General features: G+C 36.5%; 1 protein-coding gene across 4 annotated transcripts; it reads left to right on the top strand.

Annotated features, from left to right (window-relative positions):
- The first annotated feature begins 1,860 nt into the window (after positions 1-1,860).
- Positions 1,861-23,532, top strand: LOC132114565 (AMP deaminase 2-like). 4 transcript variants are annotated; one of them, XM_059522742.1, is made up of 18 exons: positions 1,861-2,226; positions 10,889-11,010; positions 11,110-11,240; positions 13,539-13,607; positions 13,696-13,804; positions 14,870-15,059; positions 16,545-16,671; positions 16,986-17,075; positions 17,421-17,550; positions 17,692-17,886; positions 18,821-18,952; positions 19,062-19,225; positions 19,882-20,008; positions 20,276-20,439; positions 20,531-20,651; positions 21,072-21,245; positions 21,356-21,466; positions 22,660-23,532. In XM_059522742.1, the coding sequence occupies exons 1-18, from the start codon at positions 2,148-2,150 to the stop codon at positions 22,873-22,875; spliced, it is 2,451 nt and encodes an 816-aa protein (XP_059378725.1). In that variant the 5' UTR covers positions 1,861-2,147; the 3' UTR covers positions 22,876-23,532. The 4 variants fall into 4 exon arrangements, with proteins under 4 accessions (XP_059378725.1, XP_059378724.1, XP_059378726.1 ...); XM_059522741.1 differs by having other exon boundaries at positions 10,886-11,010; XM_059522743.1 differs by lacking the exon at positions 1,861-2,226 and adding an exon at positions 5,221-5,305 and having other exon boundaries at positions 10,886-11,010.
- Positions 23,533-23,803: the final 271 nt, after the last annotated feature.

The raw sequence follows: 23,803 nt of genomic DNA, 5'->3' as shown, positions 1-23,803 counted from the left end.
TTTCATTACGTACTGTACAAACGTTTATTAAACGCTCAATCCAGCATTCTAGTTATTTTCATCATGATCAGGCATTAATGGCTGTCACCATTTTTCATGCTAAAATGCATGCATTTAGATTAAAATGAGACCGAGAGCAGTGCAGGAGCGTCTCAACCCTGTGGTTTCAAATGAAATAGCTAAATCCATGCTTTTGCAGAGACCTGAACTGCATTCAGGCCTGACACAGAATTTTCAACAGCACGTAAGGATTTTTTAAAATCATTAATGACTCATTCTTGCACGCATATAAAGGTTTAGCGTGTACAGTAGATTCCTACAGTATCTTGTGAGATCAGGTCATGCCACAGTGCTTGTGAACATCAGTAATATGCTCTGTCCTAATAGATGGGTGTTTGCTAATATATATGGATATGTACGATTTTTTTTTTTTTTAACTGTGTTTTTTATTCGTTGATCTGATGTTGAATTTTGTGTTTTGTTTTTGCTTTCTTTTTGGATTCATTCTTGCAAATGTAGGTTTCTTGTGCCTTTGATGCATTAATATAGACACACAAGGTATTTTTAAACAAACATGAATGCATCACTCTCCGCCTCCACAAGAGGGAGGTATAAACCCATAGCTTTAATGCACTCTGTCTGCTATACCACATTAGATTATGTTATGACACGAGGAAGGAAATCTCAACAACCATCTCTTCAGAATTCACTGACTGAGGATAATATTGAACACATTTTTCACTTTTGCCTCTAAGCTAATGCTAATGTTTCCAGGGCCCATTTGAGCTGCATTTGCATTTTCCTATGTAAAGACCCCTCACTGTGCATTGCTTATGAGGGTCAGTGCTGTTATCAGCAGCATTTCACAGGGATTCTCATTATAGACAAGTAAAAAATTGCAGCTTGTGAAGTGATAACATTTCCTTAATTTAGGGTTGTGCGTTTGTTTTAAGCAATGGTTTTAAGCCAGTTATTTCTATCTTGCTGTACTGTGTCAGTAGGAAATATCAGTTTACATTTCCAAAAATTCATTTTGCTATTAATTCTAATAATCCAGTGAGATTTTTGTGTGCACAAGGAGATTGACAACTGATCTCACCATCATCCAGTCTGTCTGCGATAACATGAAGAAACAGAACAAATTGAGACAGAATAAATCCAGAAGAACTGTGGCAGCGTCTTCAAGATGCTTGAAGAAAACTTTCTGCAAATTTTTAGTACTGTGAAAAGTTTAAGGCATTCACGTATACACAAACACATATATATATATATATATATATATATATATATATATATATATATATATATATATATATATATATATATATATATATATATATATATATATTATCAGTGCTGTGAAATGATTAATCACGATTTCAGTTATGAAAGAAAAATGTTTTACAGTATCTGGGAAAAAATATGTATAATTAGCCAACACTGATATATTTGTTTTGTTCAGAATATTTTGAAAAAGCTGTTCATTAAATTAAATAAAAATTCACAAATTTTCTAAAATTCTGACTGTTATGATCCATTTGATCCTCTCTTTAATTTTGTTTCCCTGTGTTGGTAAGTTAGATGCTCAACCCAAAACATTTCTTGACTCGGTTGTACATCTCTCATATATGGTTTGCTACATTCCACAGACTTGATTCCAGCTGTTCCCCATCACAGAGGCGACACAGAGTCAGTAACCTCCTCACCCAACACACAGTGCACCTCTTCCAGATTACTAAACTTTGAGCCCTGAGCCAGCATCTGGCTCATCATGTTTTCTCTCGTCTCTTGGCGCTGTGAGAAAGTGACATGAGAAGCATTCCTCCATCATCATCATCACAGCATTATCTCTCCTGTCACGTTCCACCTGGCTCAGATGTTTCCATGGAAACAGTGCGGAGTGACAGCATGCAGGCAGCGTGTGAGTGGACACTGGGAGGAGTGGGGAGGAGCCTGTTCCCCCGCTGCAGCATCCGAAGAGCAGGGATCTCTCTTTCACAAACACACACTTACATTGAACATCCTCCTTACTGCAATCAAAGCCCCTCTGGACTGAGTGTGTCCCCCCTCTTTCTTCCTCCACTAAGGAATCCTCCTTGCCTTAATCAACCAGTGTTTTGTCCATCTCTGGTGAAACTCAAGCCAAAATGTCTTCTAAGCTGCCTTCAGGCAAACCCACATCCCCTTTCAGGAAGAGAGGCAGCCTGCAGTACACAGCCAATGGGGGTAAGTGTGTTTGTTCAAAAACATATGTGAGAGTGTGGTAGAAATGTGACGGAAATGGAGAACATAATGTGTCATTACATGTACATTTTTTTTACATTCACATTTCATATATTCAGCATATTTTTATGCAGGTTCCTTCTCACATTTGACTTTTATGTGCCAGTTGTTAAGGAGAGTTTCAGTAATCCAGCATCCGCATGATGTAGAAACTTTATACCTGTGGATTTGAGGAAAACTGTAGCAACCTTTCTATGACTGTGTTCTTCTTTTCTGTCTCTCTCCTTCTTATGGGTCCCTGCAAACTAATACTTTACATGTATGTTTTTTCTCTCTGAAATGGAATAATAGCTCCTGGGTCTTTATATGATATTTCTCAGATGAGCAGAAAGAGGAAGTTATTCATTAAACATTATTTCTGACCAAAATGATATTGGCAGTACTTAGCTGATTGGGTTTGTGACCACAACCCCTCAATTCCTGAATAAATTCGACCACCAGATTATGTTCCTGATTCAATTGCAAGAAAGCCAGACGGGGGAAATCAAACATGCACCAGTTACGGCAGTGACTGGTAGAGCACATCCATAAAATGCATGCAACACATTGTCTGTGGTCAGGACAGCATTGCGTAAGGCTTACATAAGATCTGATCCAAAAACCACTTCACACCTCTCTCCCACAGAAAAACTGTGATTTTATCCAGTGCTAGAAGCACAAACACGTTTGCTTAGGCGTTGCATGTATTCATTAGATCTTCATGCCTCTGCAGAAGCAGTGTAATGGAAAGTGCATTTACCTCTGGTTGAGTGCAAAACCACACAGAGATAAATGTTGAGACTCATTTGTCTTGCTGTGCCAGGATAATTTGTCTGAGTCTGAGGCAGGAAATGTTATCAAAAAGCATCTTCACCACAGAGATGGAGTAATCATCTGAGCATGAAGGCTTAGCAGGTGGCATATTGCTGCTGTCTTTTAAAAATGATACAAAATGAAAAGTGAATCCATGCAGACTAAGACAACCACAGTTACAGTCATAAAGACACAAAACAGTTATCTTTCTCTCACACACGCACACATGCACCAATAAATTATAGTCAGTGCTTTGCTTTAAATGAAAAGTCCTTTAAATCATGTTTTTAGAGACACTATACGACATGCAATATTTAAAATTCCTCTCGCATTTCAGCAGCAATCAAGTGTCTGATCACTGAACGCCTGTGGCTTTTACTGTGGCTCATTCTTGACGTGTTAATGGGCCCTGAATGTGCAAATACAAGGTATTATTTGGAAGAAAGGACATGGATGGAAAAATGTTCCATTTCTCTTTGAAGAAATAATAGCTTTCAGATCCACATTTCTGATGCAGTCCAGTGCGTTTATTGCCCCTGATTATTTTCTTTTGTATTTGGCTTTGCTTGTAGTCTAAATTTACCTGACTTTTACTTGTAGGCCATTGGAAAAATATTACAGTGTGATTTGGTGACGGTTTCAAAAGAATATTTGAATTAAGGTGACTTGAACATTCTTTTAAAGAGGCACAATATATTATCATATCGTATTGGAATATATATATATATATATATATATATATATATATATATATATATATATATATATATATATATATATATAACAACATTTGTATATACTGTATATGGACTTTTAAATAGTCAGTCTACATACTGATATGTAGTATAAATAATTGTAGATTATTTTATTGGGCATAATTATTGATTATTGCATTAGCCACTACATCAATGAGGTGGGAAGTTTATGGTTTCTTAAAGACCCCTTTTCTTTTACAACAGTGTAGTTAGACTCTAATATTTATAGGTGTATATATTCTTTAGTTTTTGTGGATTGAAATAAGTACAGTAGTTTTTCCATGATCGTAAAATCCAAAGAACAAACTGTTTTGCTGTTGTCCACTAGGTGGGACTAGCAAGACATTTTTCCAAGCAAGCATACTTCATACTCACTGTATCTCAAAATTTTAATATGCATTTTTTTTTCCCTGCTTCTGGTTGTTTACTTGGAGTGTGCTTATCTTCAATTTAACATAAAAAGGCTTAATTTAACAAATAAATAATTGACAGTTATTGAAACTCATGGGTAGAATTGGCTTCAGTATATATTTTGGAAAAACTTTACAACAGTTTGTGTAAAGTTCACCCAAAAATTTAAATTCTGTCAGCGTTTACTCCCCTGCTCTTATTCCAATCCTGAGTTTCATTCTTCTGTTGAAAACAAAAGAATGGGGAACAATTACTATGGAAGTCAATGGCTACCATCAACTGTTTCCATACTCATACTGGTTTGGAAGAAGCGGAGGTGGAGTGATCTTCAATCACAGGAACAAGTAAAAGCAATTGGTCTCCAGAGGCTCACAAAAACCTCATCAGTGCAATCTTTGTCCCTTTCTCTCTCTCTGATGTCTCCATCAAGCCTTTTTCCTCTAACAGTTGAGCAGGATTCTAGGATGCTATTGTTCCCTCTGATTAAACAGCTTCAGATTATCAGAAACACCTCTCATATACAAAAGCAGCCTCTGGATATAAGAGCAGAATCATTTACACTTTATATGGGTTTCTATGGGTTAATGCGGATTACACACTTAATCCACAGTAATGCTTAGCTCAACATTTAGTCAACAGTAATGGTTTGGTGACCGCTCCAGTATAATGATAAACCCATTATACTGATGAATGTTTAAACGGGCCAGATCTCTTAGAAATATTGTCCAATACTACTTTCTTCTGTTGACAATAAAAGCTGCAATGACCTCTAGCCCAGCTTCCAAGGGAGTCTCTCTTTCTCAAAACATCCTCTGCAGTAACGCGTCACGGAGGTGAAGGACAGGGGGGTGTAGAGAGATGCTGTCGAGCCCACTCTGTCACAGAGGCAGCAGTGATGCTGCTGAGCTCCCCCTGCCCCTCAAGGCCAGGTGGTACGATCCAGCCATGTGTCAGGGATATTAAAATGAGAGGGGGATGACAGTGGCTAGTCCAGACAGCTGGCAGGACCCAGGAAGAAGAGAGAGGGGAGAGTGGATGCCTCGGCTCCATAAGCTGTGTTTACTGTATGTATGTGGGACAGATTGAATCACAAGACAATGTGTGCGAGTTAGTGAGGAATGAATGACAGACATGTTTTGCTGGAGGTGTGTGTGGCTTTGTGTTTGCTACATGTTCTTTCTGTCACTCTTCTTTTATTCTGTCTGCCTTTTCTGACCTGTTTTGGGAGATTTCCAGCAATAGTTTGCATATACCTTTTCATCTGAGATATTTATTGTCTTCTATGTCCTTTCATTCTCTGTTTCTCTCCATCGCTAAGCTCTCAGCTGGTTGCTGTCAGTTCATGTTTTTCCCTTGGGAGTCATGCACTTGTGTGTGTGTAGCTGATGGTGTATGAATGTATTGATGGTCCTGTTTTGAAGGTGTTGTGGTCAGCATTGTGTTTCACAGATGACAGATTAAGTGGACAGTTGAAGGAGTAATAGAGAAGGATGCTGCTTGGATGTGGTCTTTGTATGATATTTGTATAAGGGTGTCCAAACCATACTGGGGAATCCAGTTTAAGCTGGCCGATGTGTTTTGGTTTCTTGCATCTGGTTTCTAATAGGTCCGCACTGGTAGATCATCTTGGACTATCAGCATACCTGGTTTCAAACTTGGTTTAGGTCGACCAGCTACCAAGTTCCAAAACACAGATATTTTCCAACAGGAAACACATGGACATGAGTTTATTCTTTTAAATGGATCACTGCAAGCTGTAGTCATGTGATTTCACATTAAGCTTGAATGTGTTTCATAGTTTTATGTTCTAAATGGTGATTGAGTGTCTACTCTGAGACAGTTCCAGGTTTATTTTACACCTATGATGTAGGGTCATGTCAGGTGTAAAGTGAGCGAACAAAGGGATGCAGCCTCAGGTTGCCATAGCAACAGTGACTGGCCCTGACTGGAGTTGGTGAGGTAACTATAATTCTCAGTGTGGCTCGGTTTTGCTGAGGATTTCATGAAGTACAGTATGTTAACATTAGCATTAGAACCAGCTGCTAATATAATTTTAGATCACACTTTAGGTATTGTAAAACTTCCCTCAGCTTTCCTAGTGATGTTTGTATATTTCTGCATTTATGGAGCATATGAGATATTTCAGAATCAGAACTTTTGTGTTAATTCTACATACAAAATATATTTTTTAATGTTTTATGGAAGAAGTCTCCCCAGCTCAAAGAGGCTGAATTTATTTTATCAAAAATAGAGTGAAAAAAGTAATATTGTGAAATATTATTACAATTATAAAACAAAAACCCTTAATGTAATAACACATAAATACAGTGTACAATATTGTACAGAAGAAGCTGCAGAAAAGAACAGCAGTCATTACTCCAGTCTTCAGTGTCACGATTCTTCAGAAATCATTCCAATAAGTTGCTTTGCTGCACAAGAAACATTTCTTATTATTATCAATGTTGAAAACATTTGAGCTGCTTAATAGTTTTGTTGAAATGTGATAAAAAATATATTTTTTCAGCATTCTTTGTTGAATGGTTCCAAAGAAAAGCATTTATGAAAAACATCTTAAATGTATTTTGCTATCACTTTACTATAACAATTAAGTGCATTATTGCTGAATAACAGTATTAATTTATTTTTTAAAAATCCCAAACTTTTGAACGGTATTGTACATATACTGTACTTATGTTTGAAAGAAAGCAGAATAAAATTAAATAAAATGTAATAACAAAATAATAAAAATTTAATTGTTTTAATTTAAAAGATAATATTTAAAAATTAAATAACAAATATGAAGTACACACAAGCGGATAAATAAACAAATATTATGCAACTTTTAAATGAAAAGTAACTTGTTGAGCAGGATGGCGTCTACAACCAAACAGACGGTCTGATCTTTGACCTCATCTCGCTGGTCATTCTAGTGCTGTTCTTATCTCTCAGCTCTATATCTCACTGCACTGAGTATTCACAAATATGTGACATTTATAGACCTTCATTCTAGAATGTTTACCATCAGAATCAATAACTCCATTATCTGAGTTTTAAAATTGCATGGTTGAAGCTCGTGTTTTTCTGCTTTGCTGTTTATACAGTGATCCTGTGTTTGAAGGGGATGGTGGTTATGTAAAACGCATGAAACTCCCAAAATAACACACATGAGAAGATGATTATACACATGCCAGTGGGTCTATCAGTCTCCACATGGGGCTTTGCACTGTTCTATACACACACATGCACATCGAAAATCCTGACACAATCTCTTGCTATAATATTCTCTATGCTTTATCTTGCAGTTAAGTGAGAAATGAGTAGGCTGTGATCATGTGGAGTTAAATGAGAAGTGTGAAAAGAGAGAGCGTGATTATAAGTGTGTGAGGTTGTGCATGCATCTCATGCTGTGTCTATCTGTGTTGTGTGCTAATGAACTATCATTGTCATAATTAGTCCACCCATCTGTGAAAAGGCCACACAGATTTTAACAATGAGTTCATCTCCTAGACAATCCTGTCATTAATTACCTTCATTAAACTCACTGATAGGTATCTTGCACATTAACTTTGCCAGAACAGAAAAACAATAAGCAGCAGGACTTATAAAGCATTATGTAAACTGAGGGTTAGTATAACATGACTCCACTCCATACCAAATTTACAATTATTCAGTTCTGCTACTCTCGATTGTGTTTGAGCGCTGTGGTTAATTACATGGAAGTAGTTCGTAATTAGTAATTGAGTCTAAGCAGGTGGATGGCGATTCCTACTTTCTGCAGGGAGAACTAATGCTTTACATCAAAATTTTTGAGTAGCAAAATTTTAAGATTTGAGAGAATCTTGAATAAAGTTTAAGATTTTTCATGTTTTTGCTAAAATAAAAAATAAAACATTATCTTAAAGATCAAACTTTAATTGCTTTGTATCACTACTATGAAAATATACACTATTATAATAACCTTTGTATTTTTAAGTCTTAAAGTCTGCATGAAATCAAAATGTACTTTATTTACTTTAGTCACATTGGTAGTCTTAGTGTAAACAATTAATCTGTGCAGGTTAATCCGCTGGAAAAAATCATAGTATTATCAATAATAGTACTATTACAGCAGCTATGCTGGTTACAAATGATATTGTTAAATGTTTGGTTAGTAAACAACATTTTGCAGCATTGTTTGTAAATCTCTCTAAAGCATTTGACTCTGTAGATCATTAACTTTTATTACAAAGTCTAAGTTGTATAGGTTTTAGTGAAATGGCTCTAAATTGGTTCAATGATCATTTATCGGAAAGAACTCAGTGTGTCTCAGTTGAAAATTGTATTTCAAATTAACAAAAAATGACAAAAGGTGTTCCTCAGGGTTCTATTTTAGCACCAGTTTTATTCTCTTTTTATATTAATGACCTTGGTCGTGGGATAACCTCAGCTAGAGTTCATTTATATGCTGATGACAATCACATTCGGTGAATCAAGCCATAGAGCTCTTGTAATAATCTTTTCAGTCACTGCAACTGTCATTGTCCAACTTAAAATTGGTTTTAAACAAAATACATGCTTTTCACTCGTTGTTGCACTGAAAACAGATTACTCTCTTTCAACTTTACAAGGAGAATCTATTGAAAGAGTAAGTTGTTATAAATACTTGGGCATATGGCTGGATGATTAATTGGGATTTTATGTACATATTGAATAAAAAAAAAAAATTTAGATTATAATTGGGTTTTCTTTTTCGCTTAAAGAAATGTCTTCCCTTTGAAGCGAGAAAGAGAATTATACAAAGTTTTTTCTTGTCAGTGTAAGATTATGGTGATTTGATTCATATGCATTAAAGTTTATCTTCTCTTAAAAAGTTGGACTATGTATACCATGCTGCTTTACGTTTCATGACGAGTGCTTTTTCTTCACGCACTCATCATTGTATATTGTATGAATTGGTGGGATGGTCCTCTTTGTTTCAAAGAAGGAAAGTGCACATGCTGTTGTTTATCACTAAGGCACTGTTAGGTAAATTACCAATTTATATCTGCAGTCTTTTATCATTTTATACATGTTATTACAACACTAGATCTTCTGCAAAATTACTTTTAAATGTTCCAAGAGTATATTCAAAGCTTGGCAAAACCGCCTTCTTTTTTTTTGCTCCCTCATTATGAAATGGGTTGTAGAGCGTTAATATGCTAGAAACACTCCCCTCTTTAAATACAAAAATAAAATTAAATGTATGGTATACGCTAAGGAAATATGCATTTGCTATTAGTAAATGCTTGTTGGTTTTTTGGTCACATTTTTGTAATCATCTGAATGTAGGGCATAATTTTGTTTGTTTTATGTGTGCCATTTTGTGCTGTCATTTTTTCCAGGCCTCCCTGGAAGAAGAGATTTGCATCTCAATGGGTCTATCCTGGTACAATAAAAGATAAATAAAATAATAAAAAAATAAAATAAAATCTTTAAAACCAGGAGATCAAAATAACAGCGATTAACAAGCACATATATTTATACAGATTAAGAATTACACAACAAGGGATTTAAACTATGAGAGTAAATGATTATGCTGCTATGATGAAAAGAGATTCCACAGACAGAAAAGCTCTCATGTTAAGTTTTTAATAATGATGGGTTCGCCTCAGGCTTAAAATGGTAAGTGTCAGCTCTTAGTAAAATAATGATGAGTATGTCAATATACCAACTGCTGAGCTCATCACATGATCTCAGGATGAATTCAGACCCAGAAAACAGCTGTTATCTGTATTGTAACTATTGCAGATCTACAGTAGCCCACAGGCTAGTGTTCTCTAAAGTGTTGCTACTGTAAGTGCATTGGTACTGCAAACTATTTTTGAGATTTGCCACATTTTTAGATCTGCAGGAACTTCAGGAATTCTACTGATGGGTGTAACTAGGGGAATCCATCTATACTTGGTCCGTTTCCTGTGTGCTTTCACTGTGGGACGAGATGTCTAGTTCTCTGCAGTGCAGGGGATAGACATGGCTGCTTAATTATTGATCAGGGTTATGAATATTTGATCAAGTGTTTAGGAAGATTGATATCACTCATGGGAACTATGGAACTCAGGCAGAAGGGTCGCTTCACCCTTCACTCATAGTGAAGTGAAAGTGTTTGATCAAATAAATGCAGCCTTGGTGAGCATAAGAAATTATTTTTAAAATATGTCAAACATTTTTAACATGTAAGCATGTTAATATCTATTTCTTAATATCTTACGTTTTGCTTAAAGTAAATTGATCTTGTTTTAAAAAAATTTGGATATTGAGTGCAGTGACTTTTTGCAGTGTGGCAATGCTATAATTCGAGTGGGCTCTAGAAGCGTTTGGTTTGTAGTTGCCCACAAGTTAAGTGGGCATACTAAGACTGAGGCCAACACACGTTCACATAGAAACTAATGTCCTCCCACCTTAATGCTTCATTGTTTTGTGAGACAAACAATTGCGGATCCTCAGCAGCTTTCTGACCCTGCCTTTTTCTGGACAGCAGAAAAACAAAGCTAAACAAAATGGATCACAATTTGTCCTCAAATGTTTTTCTTCCATATTCACTCACACAAAATCAATGTTTTAAAGACTAAAACCAATTAAGACATCTCTATTGAAATATAAAGATCTCTCTCTCATTATCTTCCTAGTAGATCTTCGTGTTGGCCGACACCTCCTCACGTCCCAGTATTCTTTGCCTGGCAACCCTGTAACCAAGCACGGCCACATTGACCTGCGCACATCCATGGATGGCAAATACAAAGAGATTGCAGAGGTAAACAAAGCAGCAATCACAGTAATCACGATGCTTGAATGCATATTTTGTGTTTGTCTCTGCTGTTATGTAAATGTGTGGTTAATTGTGTGTGTTTAGGAGCTGTTCTCGCGCAGCCTCGCGGAGAGTGAGATGCGGAGTGCTCCATATGAGTTTCCTGAGGAGAGCCCTATTGAGCAGCTGGAGGAGAGGCGGCAACGACTGGAGCGGCAAATCAGCCAGGATATCAAGTACTATAATAATCAAGTACCACGCATCATTCATCATGAAACTCAACCATTGACAGTAGTGCCTACAATACACAAGCTTTCTGACTTTTTCTAAGTATTATTAAACTTTTCCATGATTATAACCATGTTTGTAACCTTGTAACCTTCAGAGTTCCTTAAGCCAGATGGCAAACAAACTTTTAAGTGAAAAAGTGAATGTGAAGTGACGTCATACTCGGAATTTGTGCTCTGCATTTCACCCATCCAAGTGCACACACACACACACACACACACACACACACACACACACACACACACACACACCTATATATATATATATATATATATATATATATATATATATATAGGTGCATCTCAATAAATTAGAATGTCATGGAAAAGTTCATTTATTTCAGTAATTGAACTCAACTTGTGAAACTCGTGTATTAAATTAATTCAGTGCACACAGACTCAAGTAGTTTAAGTCTTTGGTTCTTTACATTGCGATGATTTTAGCTCACATTTAAGAAAAACCCACCAATTCACTATCTCAACCAATTAGAATATGCTGACATACCAATCAGCTAATCAACTTAAAACACATGCAAAGGTTCCCCGAGCCTTCATAATGGTCTCTCAGTTTGGTTCACCAGGCTGCACAATCATGGGGAAGACTGACAGGCTGATCTGATAGTTGTCCAGAAGACAATCATTGACACCCTTGAAACCCTTGACAAGGAGGGTAAGCCACAAACATTCATTGACAAAGAAGCTGGCTGTTCACAGAGTGCTGTATCCAAGCATGTTAACAGAAAGCTGAGTGGAAGGAAAAAGTGTGGAAGAAAAAGATGCACAACCAACCAAAAGAAAACCGCAGCCTTATGAGGATTGTCAAGCAAAATCGATTCAAGAATTTGAATGAACTTCACAAGGAATAGACTGAGGCTGGGGTCAAGTCATCAAGAGCCAAAGGAATTTGCTGAACCACAGACAACGTCAGAGGCGTCTTACCTGGGCTAAGGAGAAGAAGAACTGAACTGTTGCCCACTGGTCCAAAGTCCTCTTTTAAGATGAGAGCAAGTTTTGTATTTCATTTGGAAACCAAGGTCCTAGAGTCTGGAGGAAGGGTGGAGATACTCATAGCCCAAGTTGCTTGAAGTCCAGTGTTAAGTTTCCACAGTCTGTGATGATTTGGGGTGCAATGTCATCTGCTGGTGTTTGTCCATTGTGTTTTTTGAAAACCAAAGTCACTGCACCCGTTTACCAATAAATTTTGGAGAACTTAATGCTTCCTTCTGCTGAGCATATTTTTGAAGATGCTGATTTCATTTTCCAGCAGGATTTGGCACCTGCCCACATTGCCAAAAGCACCAAAAGTTGGTTAAATGACCATGGTGTTGGTGTGCTTGACTGGCAAGCAAACTCACCAGACTTGAACCCCATAGAGAATCTATTTTCTCAGGAAAATTAGAAACAAGAGACCAAAAAATGCAGATGAGCTAAAGGTCACTGTCAAAGAAACCTGGGCTTCCATACTCACCACAGCAGTGCCACAAACTGATCACCTCCATGCCATGCTGAATTGAGACAATAATTAGTATAATAAGTTATGAGTACATGTACAGTAAATGAACATCCAGAAGACCAACAATTCACAATTTTTTTTTATTGGCCTTATGAAGTATTCTAATTTGTTGATATAGTGAATTGGTGCGTTTTTGTTAAATGTGAGCCAAAATCATCACAATGTAAAGAACCAAAGACTTAAATTACTTCAGTCTGTGTGCACTGAATTAATTTAATACACAAGTTTCACAAGTTGAGTTGAATTACTGAAATAAATGAACTTTTCCATGACATTCTAATTTACTGAGATGCAACTATATAGGTGCATATATACATATATATTTTTATTAAAAAATATATAATATATATATTATTCAGCAAAGACACATTAAATGAATCAGAAGTGACAAAAGATTACAAAAAATTTCAATTCCAAAAAGTACTTTTGAACTTTATATTCATCAAAAAATTCTGTAGAAAAATAAACTCTTCAGGAATATATTAAATAAATATTTGCTTAAAATTCAGCAATTAACCTTCTGGGAACATCAGCATCTCATGTTGCAGTCCAACAACTGAAACACAACATACAGCATACTGATATCCAACTGTACTAGTCTTTTCAGCTGGAAATGTGTAATGAAGAATTTACTCATCACTTTGTGTGCCAATATTATTTCAACATTCACTGCTCTGTATGCACATGTGACCTTTGACCCACAGTCAGTTAATTTAAATGCTATTTCTCTTGAGGTTTGAGCCTGATATCCTACTGCGAGCCAAACAAGACTTCATGAAAACTGACAGTGCGACAGATCTGGAGTGAGTGTTTAAGATGTTCTGTGATCATTCATGTGGGACCCCTGTTTTTTAACTAGTATCAGCATGCTGTACCTTTACTCTTTCTCAGGTATATGAAAGAACAAAGCCAGGCACCCAAAGAACTCTATCCCGAGAGAGAGCTCATCCCTGAGAGGGAGTATCAGAGGGTCACGATCTCTGGAGAGGAGAAATGTGGGGTAGCAACAGCTCTGTTTTCACTTTTCTGTTTTCACTTTTCTACAGAAACAAGATGTTTTTGACAGAACAGAATTGAAGTGGACACTACAGACATTATATAAACTCCTGAGGGAGAACCAAGTTTCATACATCCACACACAATTACACAAACTCCTGAGGGAAACATGAGCTGACAACAATACAGCTGAGGGGTTTTGTCAAGAAATAGAGGAACTAAAAGGGAAAAACAAAATGTTCTTAGTAAAAAATAGATAAAGCGGGGTGGCTTTGTGCTACTTGCCACAGGTCACAGGTGATATTCAGACCAATGGTAAAATTACAAATGTAATATTCTTTTTTTAATTAGTCCAATAAACAAGAAGTATTCAGTAACTAGCATTTTAGAATAACTCAGTTTTTGTCCTGCCACAGAAATTTGATTTAAAGTCAGCATACTGCTGAACATTCAGGCATCTACACCACAGTCTCTAAGAAATGAGGTTTAATTTCTGAATGAATCTGAGTTTTTAAACTAATCGAATGAGTAAAAGATTCAGTGATTTACTTAAACTTGTTTTCTCACACAATGAAATAAGCTGTATCCAAATATGGCTACTTCCATACTGTATAGTATGCAAAAAAACAGTATTCCAAAAGAGTAGTATTTCTGAATTCTAAAAGCCAAATTTAATGGACACTTTACTATCCCATGAAGCCACTGGACAGTAGTTGGCAATGAAGCGTCGCACCTTGACACTGGTAGATTCCAGTGACAACATGGTGGATGTAGTATTTCCCAAAAATTTCATTCATACTACCCATATTCATACTTTATAGAATGCCTTTTTGTAATGGCTGCGGAGCAAATTTCAAGTATGTGATTTTATGCATGGCTTCAGTGTTTTTTAACAAATTGAATGAATCATTGACCCACTCATACTTGTTTCCCAACTGAATGAATCAGCATTGTTGAACAAAAATTGTTTGACCTGCAGAAGGGGTCAATGAAAAATCCCCATCTTTTATAGATAGATGGACAGACAGACAGACCTTGTTTAAGTGAGTCGACTTCTCTCACACCCCAGGTTCCATTCACTGACCTACTGGATGCTGCTAAATGTGTGGTCAAAGCTCTGTTCATCAGAGAGAAGTACATCTCTCTGTCCATGCAGAGCTTCTGTAGGACTACAGCACGTTACCTGCAGGAGCAGCTGGGTGGCCAACCTCTGAGCGTCAATCCCTTTGAGGAGATGCCGGAGTCCTCCATATCTGCAAGTGGGTTGAACCACAGTTTTCTAAAGGATGTATTCTGAAGATAAATTATTTATGTCCAAGAATCAGGATCTTAGTGCTAAATACATAGTAAATGGAAAAGTTTAAAATTGTGTTTAAACTCAATAGAGACACACTGGATTGATCTGCATTTTAGGAGAGAGGAAGAATTTACCGCAGAATGATTTCATGGAATTGACTTAAAGGTATAGTTCATCCAAAAATTTGATGTGTATCTGCTTACCCCCAGGAGATCCAAGATGTAGGTGACTTTGTTTCTTCAGTAAAACACAAACTGACATATCTTCTTCTTCTTCTTGCTTTATGGCACATCAGAGATAAGTGCATTACTGCCACCTATCTCTCAAATGAACCATTGACACTCCTAATTGAGATTGTAGATAGTATCAGTGGTCCATTTGGTCCAATTGTCCATCTCCTGACGTTCTCAGGACAGACAGTTTGACATTGCTGTGAAAATCAGAGGTTAAAAAAAACTATATAAATACTGTTCAGTTTCTTGCACAGACCGATTGTTTTGTGTTTTTACACATCAGTGTATCATCACGAGCTGCAGGGTTTAATTTGGCTTTGTTTGTGTATGTTTTTGGACTCCTAAAGCCGTGATTCCCATCCACTTACATTAAAAGACTGATAGACCGAAACGGTTTGAGTTCAAATTCTTTATATGTGTTCTTCTGAAGAAACAAAGTCACCTACATCTTGGATGCCCTGGGGGTAAGCAGATAATCATACACTTTTCATTTTTGAGTGAACTATCCCTTTAACTGTGGAAAGAATGAAAGTAATGTGCTTTGTTTACAGACTCAGCATCAGTTTATATTAACCACAGATGATTAGTTAAACCACAGAACAAACATATTTCAACACATTAAAGCAGTAGTTAAAAAAATAAAAAATTGCATCATTACCACCACAATTACAACATACAATAAAAGTCATTCATATGACTGTGATGAACAGAATTAAAAATCTTAAAAATCTTGACATCAGCCCTAGCTCTCCTTGATGTATTCATGGGAGAAATAGTGATGGCCAATTTATGAAAAAGTGTTTTTTTTTTTGTTTTTGTTTTTTATGAGTCAGATATTTCAAATTAAGTTTTCCTTAAAGAACTGTATCACAGTTTCCACAAATAAGCAGAACAACTGTTTTCAATAGTAATAAGAAATGTTTCTTGAGCACCAACTCAGCATATTAGAATGATTTCTGAAGGATCATGTGTCAATGGAGACTGGAGTACTACTACAGGACTAAAAAGTTATTTCAAATTGTAATAATGTTTTACAATATCACTGGTTCTACTGTATTTGTGATCAGATAAATGCAGCATTGGTGAGCATAATAATGTTCTTTCAAATACAGAAAAATCTTACCAACCCCAAACTTTATTAAATGTATAAGTGTAAATATTCAGTTACAAAACAAAACAACATCTCCTTCTCTTATATCATGTGTTTTCCTCAGATGCAACGGTCCACCCTCCTGTCTCAGAAACCCACCCCTATGAGGTGCTAGACCCTGACAGCATGCCCCCAGGATTGGGCTACACTTGCAAGATGGTGGATGGTGTTGTTCATGTGTACACACACAAGTAAGACTTCTTCCTGTTTCCTCACTGACCGCGTGGGACCTTTCCAACATGATTACATAATGCATGAATTTGCATACGCACATCATAGAGCTAGTACAAGACGAGCATTTGTGGTTAAAATACATTCCAGAAAAATCCTGGAATGTTTTCTTCAAAAACCTTAATTTCTTTGCAACTGAAGACAGAAAGACATGAACATCTGGGTCCAGGATGACATGGGGGTGAATAAATTATCAGGAAATTTTTTTTCAACTAACCAATTCTTTAACATTTTGTCTTCTTTTGTCTTTTTGTTTGTTCATAATGTCCATCAGTTCCTCAGAGCTGGACTTGCCGTACCCAGACCTGCATGAGTACATAGCTGATATGAACATGATGATGGCACTCATCATTAACGGGCCAGTGTAAGTTTTACTGAACACAGTGAGGTTTTTTTCCATTCTGATACTGCGGTTTCAGGAAAATATGATCAAATTACTGACTGAAACAGCTCATTTTGTATATGTAAATGTGAGGTGATCCCTGAGTAGGCTCATTTGCTTTATAGAAATCATTATTGATCTTGTTGGAACCTGATAAAATGAACCTGATTTTATGCAAGGTTAAATGAACCTATCCTCACAAAGACCTGTAATTAATTTGTAGGGAGGCAAAGTCTGATTAAATCTGACGCCAAAAACAGCCAGAACTTGACTGATCTGCCTTAGGTTTAGCATATAGATTCCTGAGTGTATATTTTTTTTGCACAGGAAATCTTTTTGCTATCGCCGGCTGCAGTACCTCAGCTCCAAGTTCCAGATGCACATTCTCTTAAATGAGATGAAAGAGTTGGCAGCACAGAAGAAAGTCCCTCACCGTGATTTCTACAACATCAGGAAGGTCCGCTATCCAACGGCATGAACACACAAAATGTTTTGTTGAAGTTCATTAAATTTATTAGTGGTTGTCACAGGGAATATCTGATTATTTCATCAATCGTTGCTGCTCACTTGTGATGTGATGTGACATCTTGACCTTCAGGTAGACACACATATCCATGCCTCATCCTGTATGAATCAGAAGCACCTGCTGCGCTTCATTAAAAGAGCCATGAAGAAATATCCTGGTGAAATCGTCCATGTGGAACAAGGCCGAGGACAGACTCTGTCAGAGGTGTTTGAAAGCATGAACCTGACGGCCTTTGACCTCAGCGTAGACACTCTGGATATGCATGCGGTAAGAACTGTACTTTCTATTAAAAATACTTCTACTATCACTAGCAATTAGACATAATAATTAATAATAATAATAGTAACTGAATATACACTACACTTGTATATACACTACTGTTAAAATGTTTGGGGTCTGTAAGGTTTTTAGATTTTTGAAAGAAGTTTCTTATGTTCACCCAGATTAACCATAAAAACAGTTATATTGTAAATATTATTGTGAAATATTGCAATTATTATATTATTATTATATTATTCAAATTGTATTCCTGTGAAGGCAAAGCTGAATTTTCAGCAGTCCTTACTTCATTCTTCAGTGTCACATGATCTTTCAGAACTCACTCTAATATGCTGATTTGGCACTTAAGAAACATTTTTGTTATGAATGTTGAAAACAGATTAGCTTTTTTTAGCTTTTCCCCCAGAAAGGTCAAAATAACAGCATTTATTTAAAATATAAATATTTCATAACATTTTAAATGTTGTTGCTGTCACTTTTTGTCCAATGAATGTGTCATTATTGAATTAAAAGTAGTAATTTCTTAAAACAATTACTGACCACAAACTTTTAAATGCTACTACTTAATATGCTATATCTTGTGGACTTAACAATTATTCATTAAAACTTAATAATAAAAAAAGACTATTAAGAAAAACCTTGACATAGTTTTAACAGAATTTAAAATAAAGTTAACTTAGTTGTTTCATACAGCAGATGCCAAATCAAATGCAAACTCTGATTGTAAATGAATGCTATACAAAGTTGCATACAGTTTAATGGGTCCATAAACCATGTGAATCTAAATTTTTACTAAAGAGATTCTTCTCTAACTTGTATGTGAAAATAATTGGTCAGTATTAAAGTAGAAGTATTTGAAAGCAAGATGATGGAGGGAATTTTGTTTTTAAATATATATTTTTAATTTTGCTCTTTCCTGTAGGACCGTAACACCTTCCACCGCTTTGATAAATTCAATTCCAAATATAACCCAATTGGAGAATCCATCCTCCGAGAAATCTTTATCAAGACTGACAACCATATTGAGGGGAAATACTTCGGTCACATAATCAAGGTATCATCTGTTCCTTATAATCTTTGAGGTTAATAAAACATGAGGATGAATTCAGTTTCACATGGTAAAGTGTGCCCCCTGCTGATAGTTTTATGTTGGTGCCTTTCAGGAGGTGATGTCAGACCTGGAGGAGAGCAAATATCAGAATGTGGAGCTGCGGCTCTCCATCTACGGCCGCTCACGAGATGAATGGGATAAACTGGCTCAGTGGGCCGTCAAACACAAAGTTTATTCAGATAACGTGCGCTGGCTGGTGCAGGTGCCCCGGTTATTGTGAGTACTCAACATTATCTCAATATAAAGTGGCCGTATTATCTGATCCCTACAGTAGGCCTAAATCTCTGATAAAATTAAAAAATACAAATATTTACACTCTTGTTTAAAAGGTCTGGGGTCAGTAAGATTTTTTGTTCAATTTTTGTGACTTAAAAAAAAAGTGTCTTAAAAAAAAAAAAAAGTGAGTGACATGACATTCAGCCAAGTATGGTGACCCATACTCAGAATTTGTGCTCTGCATTTAAACCATCCAGAGTGCACACACACACAGACACACACACACACTGTGAACACACACCCAGAGCAGTGGGCAGCCATTTATGCTGCAGTGCCCGGGAAGCAGTTGGGGGTTCAGTGCCTTGCTCAAGGGCACCTAAGTCATCATATTGCCGGCTGGGACTCGAACCCACAACCCTAGGATTAGGAGTCATACTCTCTAACCACTAGGCCACGACTTCCCCTTTATGTGTTCACCAAGATATATATATATCTTACAGACCACAAAATTTGAACTGGTGTATATTATTATTATATATTGAAAAGCACATAGCTCACTGGACTTATTTCCAAAATGTTTTTTCACTGCACATAAAATCTAAATTTTAAAACCATCACTAAGTTAACAGGTGACAGGTTGTTTCCTTCCTCTACAGCGATGTGTACCACACCAAAAAGCAGCTGTCTAACTTCCAGGAGATGCTTGAGAACATTTTTATGCCTCTGGTTGAGGTCACTGTCAATCCCAGCAGCCATCCACAGCTGCATCTCTTTCTGCAACATGTGAGTGAACTTTTAGTAATGTAGTAAAGCTTGAGTGTACAATGATAATTTGTTTTCCCTATAAAAAAGGCTGTACGTTGCCTCTTAAGTTGCTTGTAAGAAAGTGTCTGTCTTTAAAGTTTAACTTCAGTGGTCCCAAGTCAAAGGTCCCATTTTACTCCGCAAAATAAAACTATCACTATTCACCCTGTAAATAAAATCAGATTATCAACAAGTATGATCACAGTTTCATTGTATTGTGAGACTGAATGTTGATGTGCCCTTCAGGTTGTTGGGTTTGATAGCGTGGATGATGAGTCCAAACCTGAGCATCACATCTTTAACCTGGACAGTCCAAAACCTGTCAACTGGACAGAGGAGGACAATCCTCCATACTCATATTATCTGTACTACATGTATGCAAATATGACTGTACTCAACCACCTGCGCAGGTATTTGATGTACCTAAGTGCATATTTGCTTACCACAATACATTATATTAATTAAGGTAAAAATGTATTTCTCTTGTTTTCTTCTCAACAGACAGAGAAACTTGAATTCCTTTGTGTTACGCCCACACTGTGGAGAGGCAGGGCCTATTCACCACCTCGTGTCTGGATTTCTGCTGTCAGAAAATATTTCCCATGGCCTGCTTCTGAGAAAAGTAAAGAAACTCTAGATACTTCTCCTGAATCATGGTTGTCACTGGAAATCTGTTCTGCTCGTGTTTGTTCGTATTTTAAATTGTTTTATTAACAAAGTGCGGGAGGAGCTTGTTCAGAAAATTAGTAATCAACCAAATTAACAAGATGATAGTTATATATACACAGCAGACTTGCCTCTATTCTTTGACAGTCTTCTAGCATCCCTCCACCACCCCATCTCCTCACTTCCAACTAGTCCAGCACGCCCAATACACATGACCTTTACTCTATTTATTAGATGTAAGCGTTAACTCATGAAACCTTTTTTCACACTGGATATTTTAGAGCTAATATTCATATCTTAAGACCCATTGCAAACAGTCAAGAGCTTATCAGTCCACCCAGGGTTTTAGAGCGAGATGTTTGTGTGTGTTTTTCAGGCTCCTGTACTGCAGTATCTGTATTACCTGGCTCAGATCGGCATAGCCATGTCCCCACTCAGCAACAACAGCCTCTTCCTCAGTTACCATCGAAATCCTCTGCCTGAGTACCTGTCCCGGGGTCTCATGGTGTCTTTGTCCACTGATGACCCACTGCAGTTCCACTTCACAAAGGTTACATGCCAAACTATACCATCAGATATTAAAATGTTTTTAACTATACTATATCTCTTATTCCTCTAGTGAGGTCTCGATGTGTTGACCTAGTGTTTGTGGTTGTTCAGGAGCCGCTGATAGAGGAGTACAGCATCGCTGCTCAAGTGTGGAAGCTGAGCTCATGTGACATGTGTGAGCTGTGCCGAAACAGTGTGCTCATGAGTGGATTTTCTCACCAGGTGCTCACATCTACACGTACACCTCTGTCAACAGTGGCAGAAGTCCGTTTTGTGTTGTTTAGTGTGTATATTTTACTTGCCACATTTTTAGTAACTTTTGACAAATAAAGATTGAATTTGTTAAGGTTAGAAAAATCATTAGGTACCATGACCTAAAAGTGAACCATATTCTAAAATGTTATATTTCTACAAACACTAATGTTCAAAATGTTTGAATGTTTTTCAAAACTCTAAAATGTATTTTTTTTATTATTATTATCATTTTTTTTAATGAATACTTTTATTTAGCATTAATGACATGAATGCATTGATCAAAAGTGATGTTTTAGTGACATTTGAAATATTACAAAATATTTATATTTAAAATTAAAATCAATTATTTTCTTTATTAACTTTATATTCTTTAAGGAATCCTATAAAATAATGTATCAGTTTCCACAAATATTATGCAGCACAGGTGATATCAACATTGATAATAAAATAAACAAATTATTGATCAACAAAATGGCTGCTAAAAATTCATCTTTGACATCTCAGGAATAAATATTAAACACTTGTTTTGTATTGTAATAATATTTCACAATATTACTGTTTTTGCTATATTTTGATAAAATAAATGCAACCTTAGTGAGCATGAGAGACATCTTTTAAAGACATAAAAATCTTGTCAAACTTTTGAATGGTGGCTCTGGTGAGTCATGAACAAAAACTTAATTATGGACAGCAGAGAAAAACAATACTTTATTCCTCACTGAAATGTGACTTTTAAAAGGGAGGATAAAATACTTTTCATATCTTCTGTTTTGGCAACCAATTTAGTTGTGTGTCCAAACACAGCACTGTATTGGCACAAGCTTCTCTATCTCTATAAATTACAGTAGCTAAAAGCCAACATAAGCAAATTGCATAAAATGACCTCATTCTTTAAAACCCGGACCAAAACTACAGTATAAAAAAAAAAAATATAACTTTATATTATATATGGCTTATTTTGCATTTGTGGATATTTGTGGCATCCTCGTATGATTTGTGTGGTAAATCATTGGCTGCCATTCAATAGTTTTAATACTTTGTTTGGTCAAACTTGATGTCCAGTGTGCACCCTAAAGGCAAACCACTGGTTTAGACAATTAAAATACAAGGAATCAGAGAGAAAAACATGTGACTAATGCATACAGATGTCTTGTGTCCAGGTGAAAAGCAACTGGCTGGGGCCACATTATCTGAAAGAGGGGCAAGAGGGCAATGACATCAGACGCACTAATGTTCCAGACATCCGAGTGGCGTACCGCTTTGAGACACTGTGCGAGGAGCTGAATCTGATCACCCAGGCCATGCAGTCAGAGGAGCTGGAGACGATTGAAGAGCAGGGCGCCCTGTGCATGGGTGCAGGACTGGCCCCATGTTAGCGGTGTCATTATTTATTTATCCAATGCAGAATGTGAGTGAAAAGTGATTCAGGGAAATGTGGCACAGTCATACTGTGTTTGATTCCACTGATGTTCAACTAAATACCCCTTTTTTTTTATTAGTCTTAGGTATTTGCTAGAAATGTACTGTAGTTTTTTGATTGTGAAGTGCAGGTTTAAAGTCTTCATTGCTGGGAAAGAGAGAATTTGCACAAAGAAAATGCCAATGTTGTCTTTGACAAAAGCGCATAAACATTTGGCAGAATACCAACTGGAAACACACTTACAGTATCTGTGAACTATCAGAAGGCTCCAGAAAGCCAGAGTCAAGCATCAGGAAACCCCAGAAATCTCTCCTCTGTTACTGTGGACCTTACACTGTCCTTAACCTGCAGTTCAGCATGAAGATCAGTGAAAGGGTTCACACCATCATGTAATTAACATTTGGTGTCGCTTGTACACTTGTTCTGAATGCTAACAGCCATGAACGTTTGTTATTTGGCTACTATGTGTGAGCTCAAGTACCCACGTACATCCTTGCCATGAGCCATCATCATCCTGTCATTTTTAAATGGATTTTTTGATCTCCTTTATATTCTTGATTTTAACATGTTCTTTTTTTAATAAGTTTATTATTGTTTTGTTATTTATTTTATAGTGGTTGTATTCTTTGAGCCATTTGGCCATTTTTATGTGTGTCTGTAATTTATTGGTGATTAGTGCTATTTATTGAAAATTAAGTTTATTTTTTCTGCTGTATTCTGTATATCATAATTAAAATATAATTCTGAGAGTCTGTGGATAGTTTAATATTGCTGATATAATATTCACTGTATTTTTCAAAGCGGAAGTAAGCTGTTTCTTTTGAATGTGCAAGATTTCAGATTATTTTACTGATGCAGGGAAAAACTAGAGGAATAACAAAGTA

The sequence above is a fragment of the Carassius carassius genome, chromosome 34 (assembly GCF_963082965.1).
Source record: "Carassius carassius chromosome 34, fCarCar2.1, whole genome shotgun sequence".
NCBI classification, from domain to species: Eukaryota; Metazoa; Chordata; class Actinopteri; order Cypriniformes; family Cyprinidae; genus Carassius; species Carassius carassius.
This window is presented reverse-complemented; position numbering and strand designations above follow the sequence as displayed.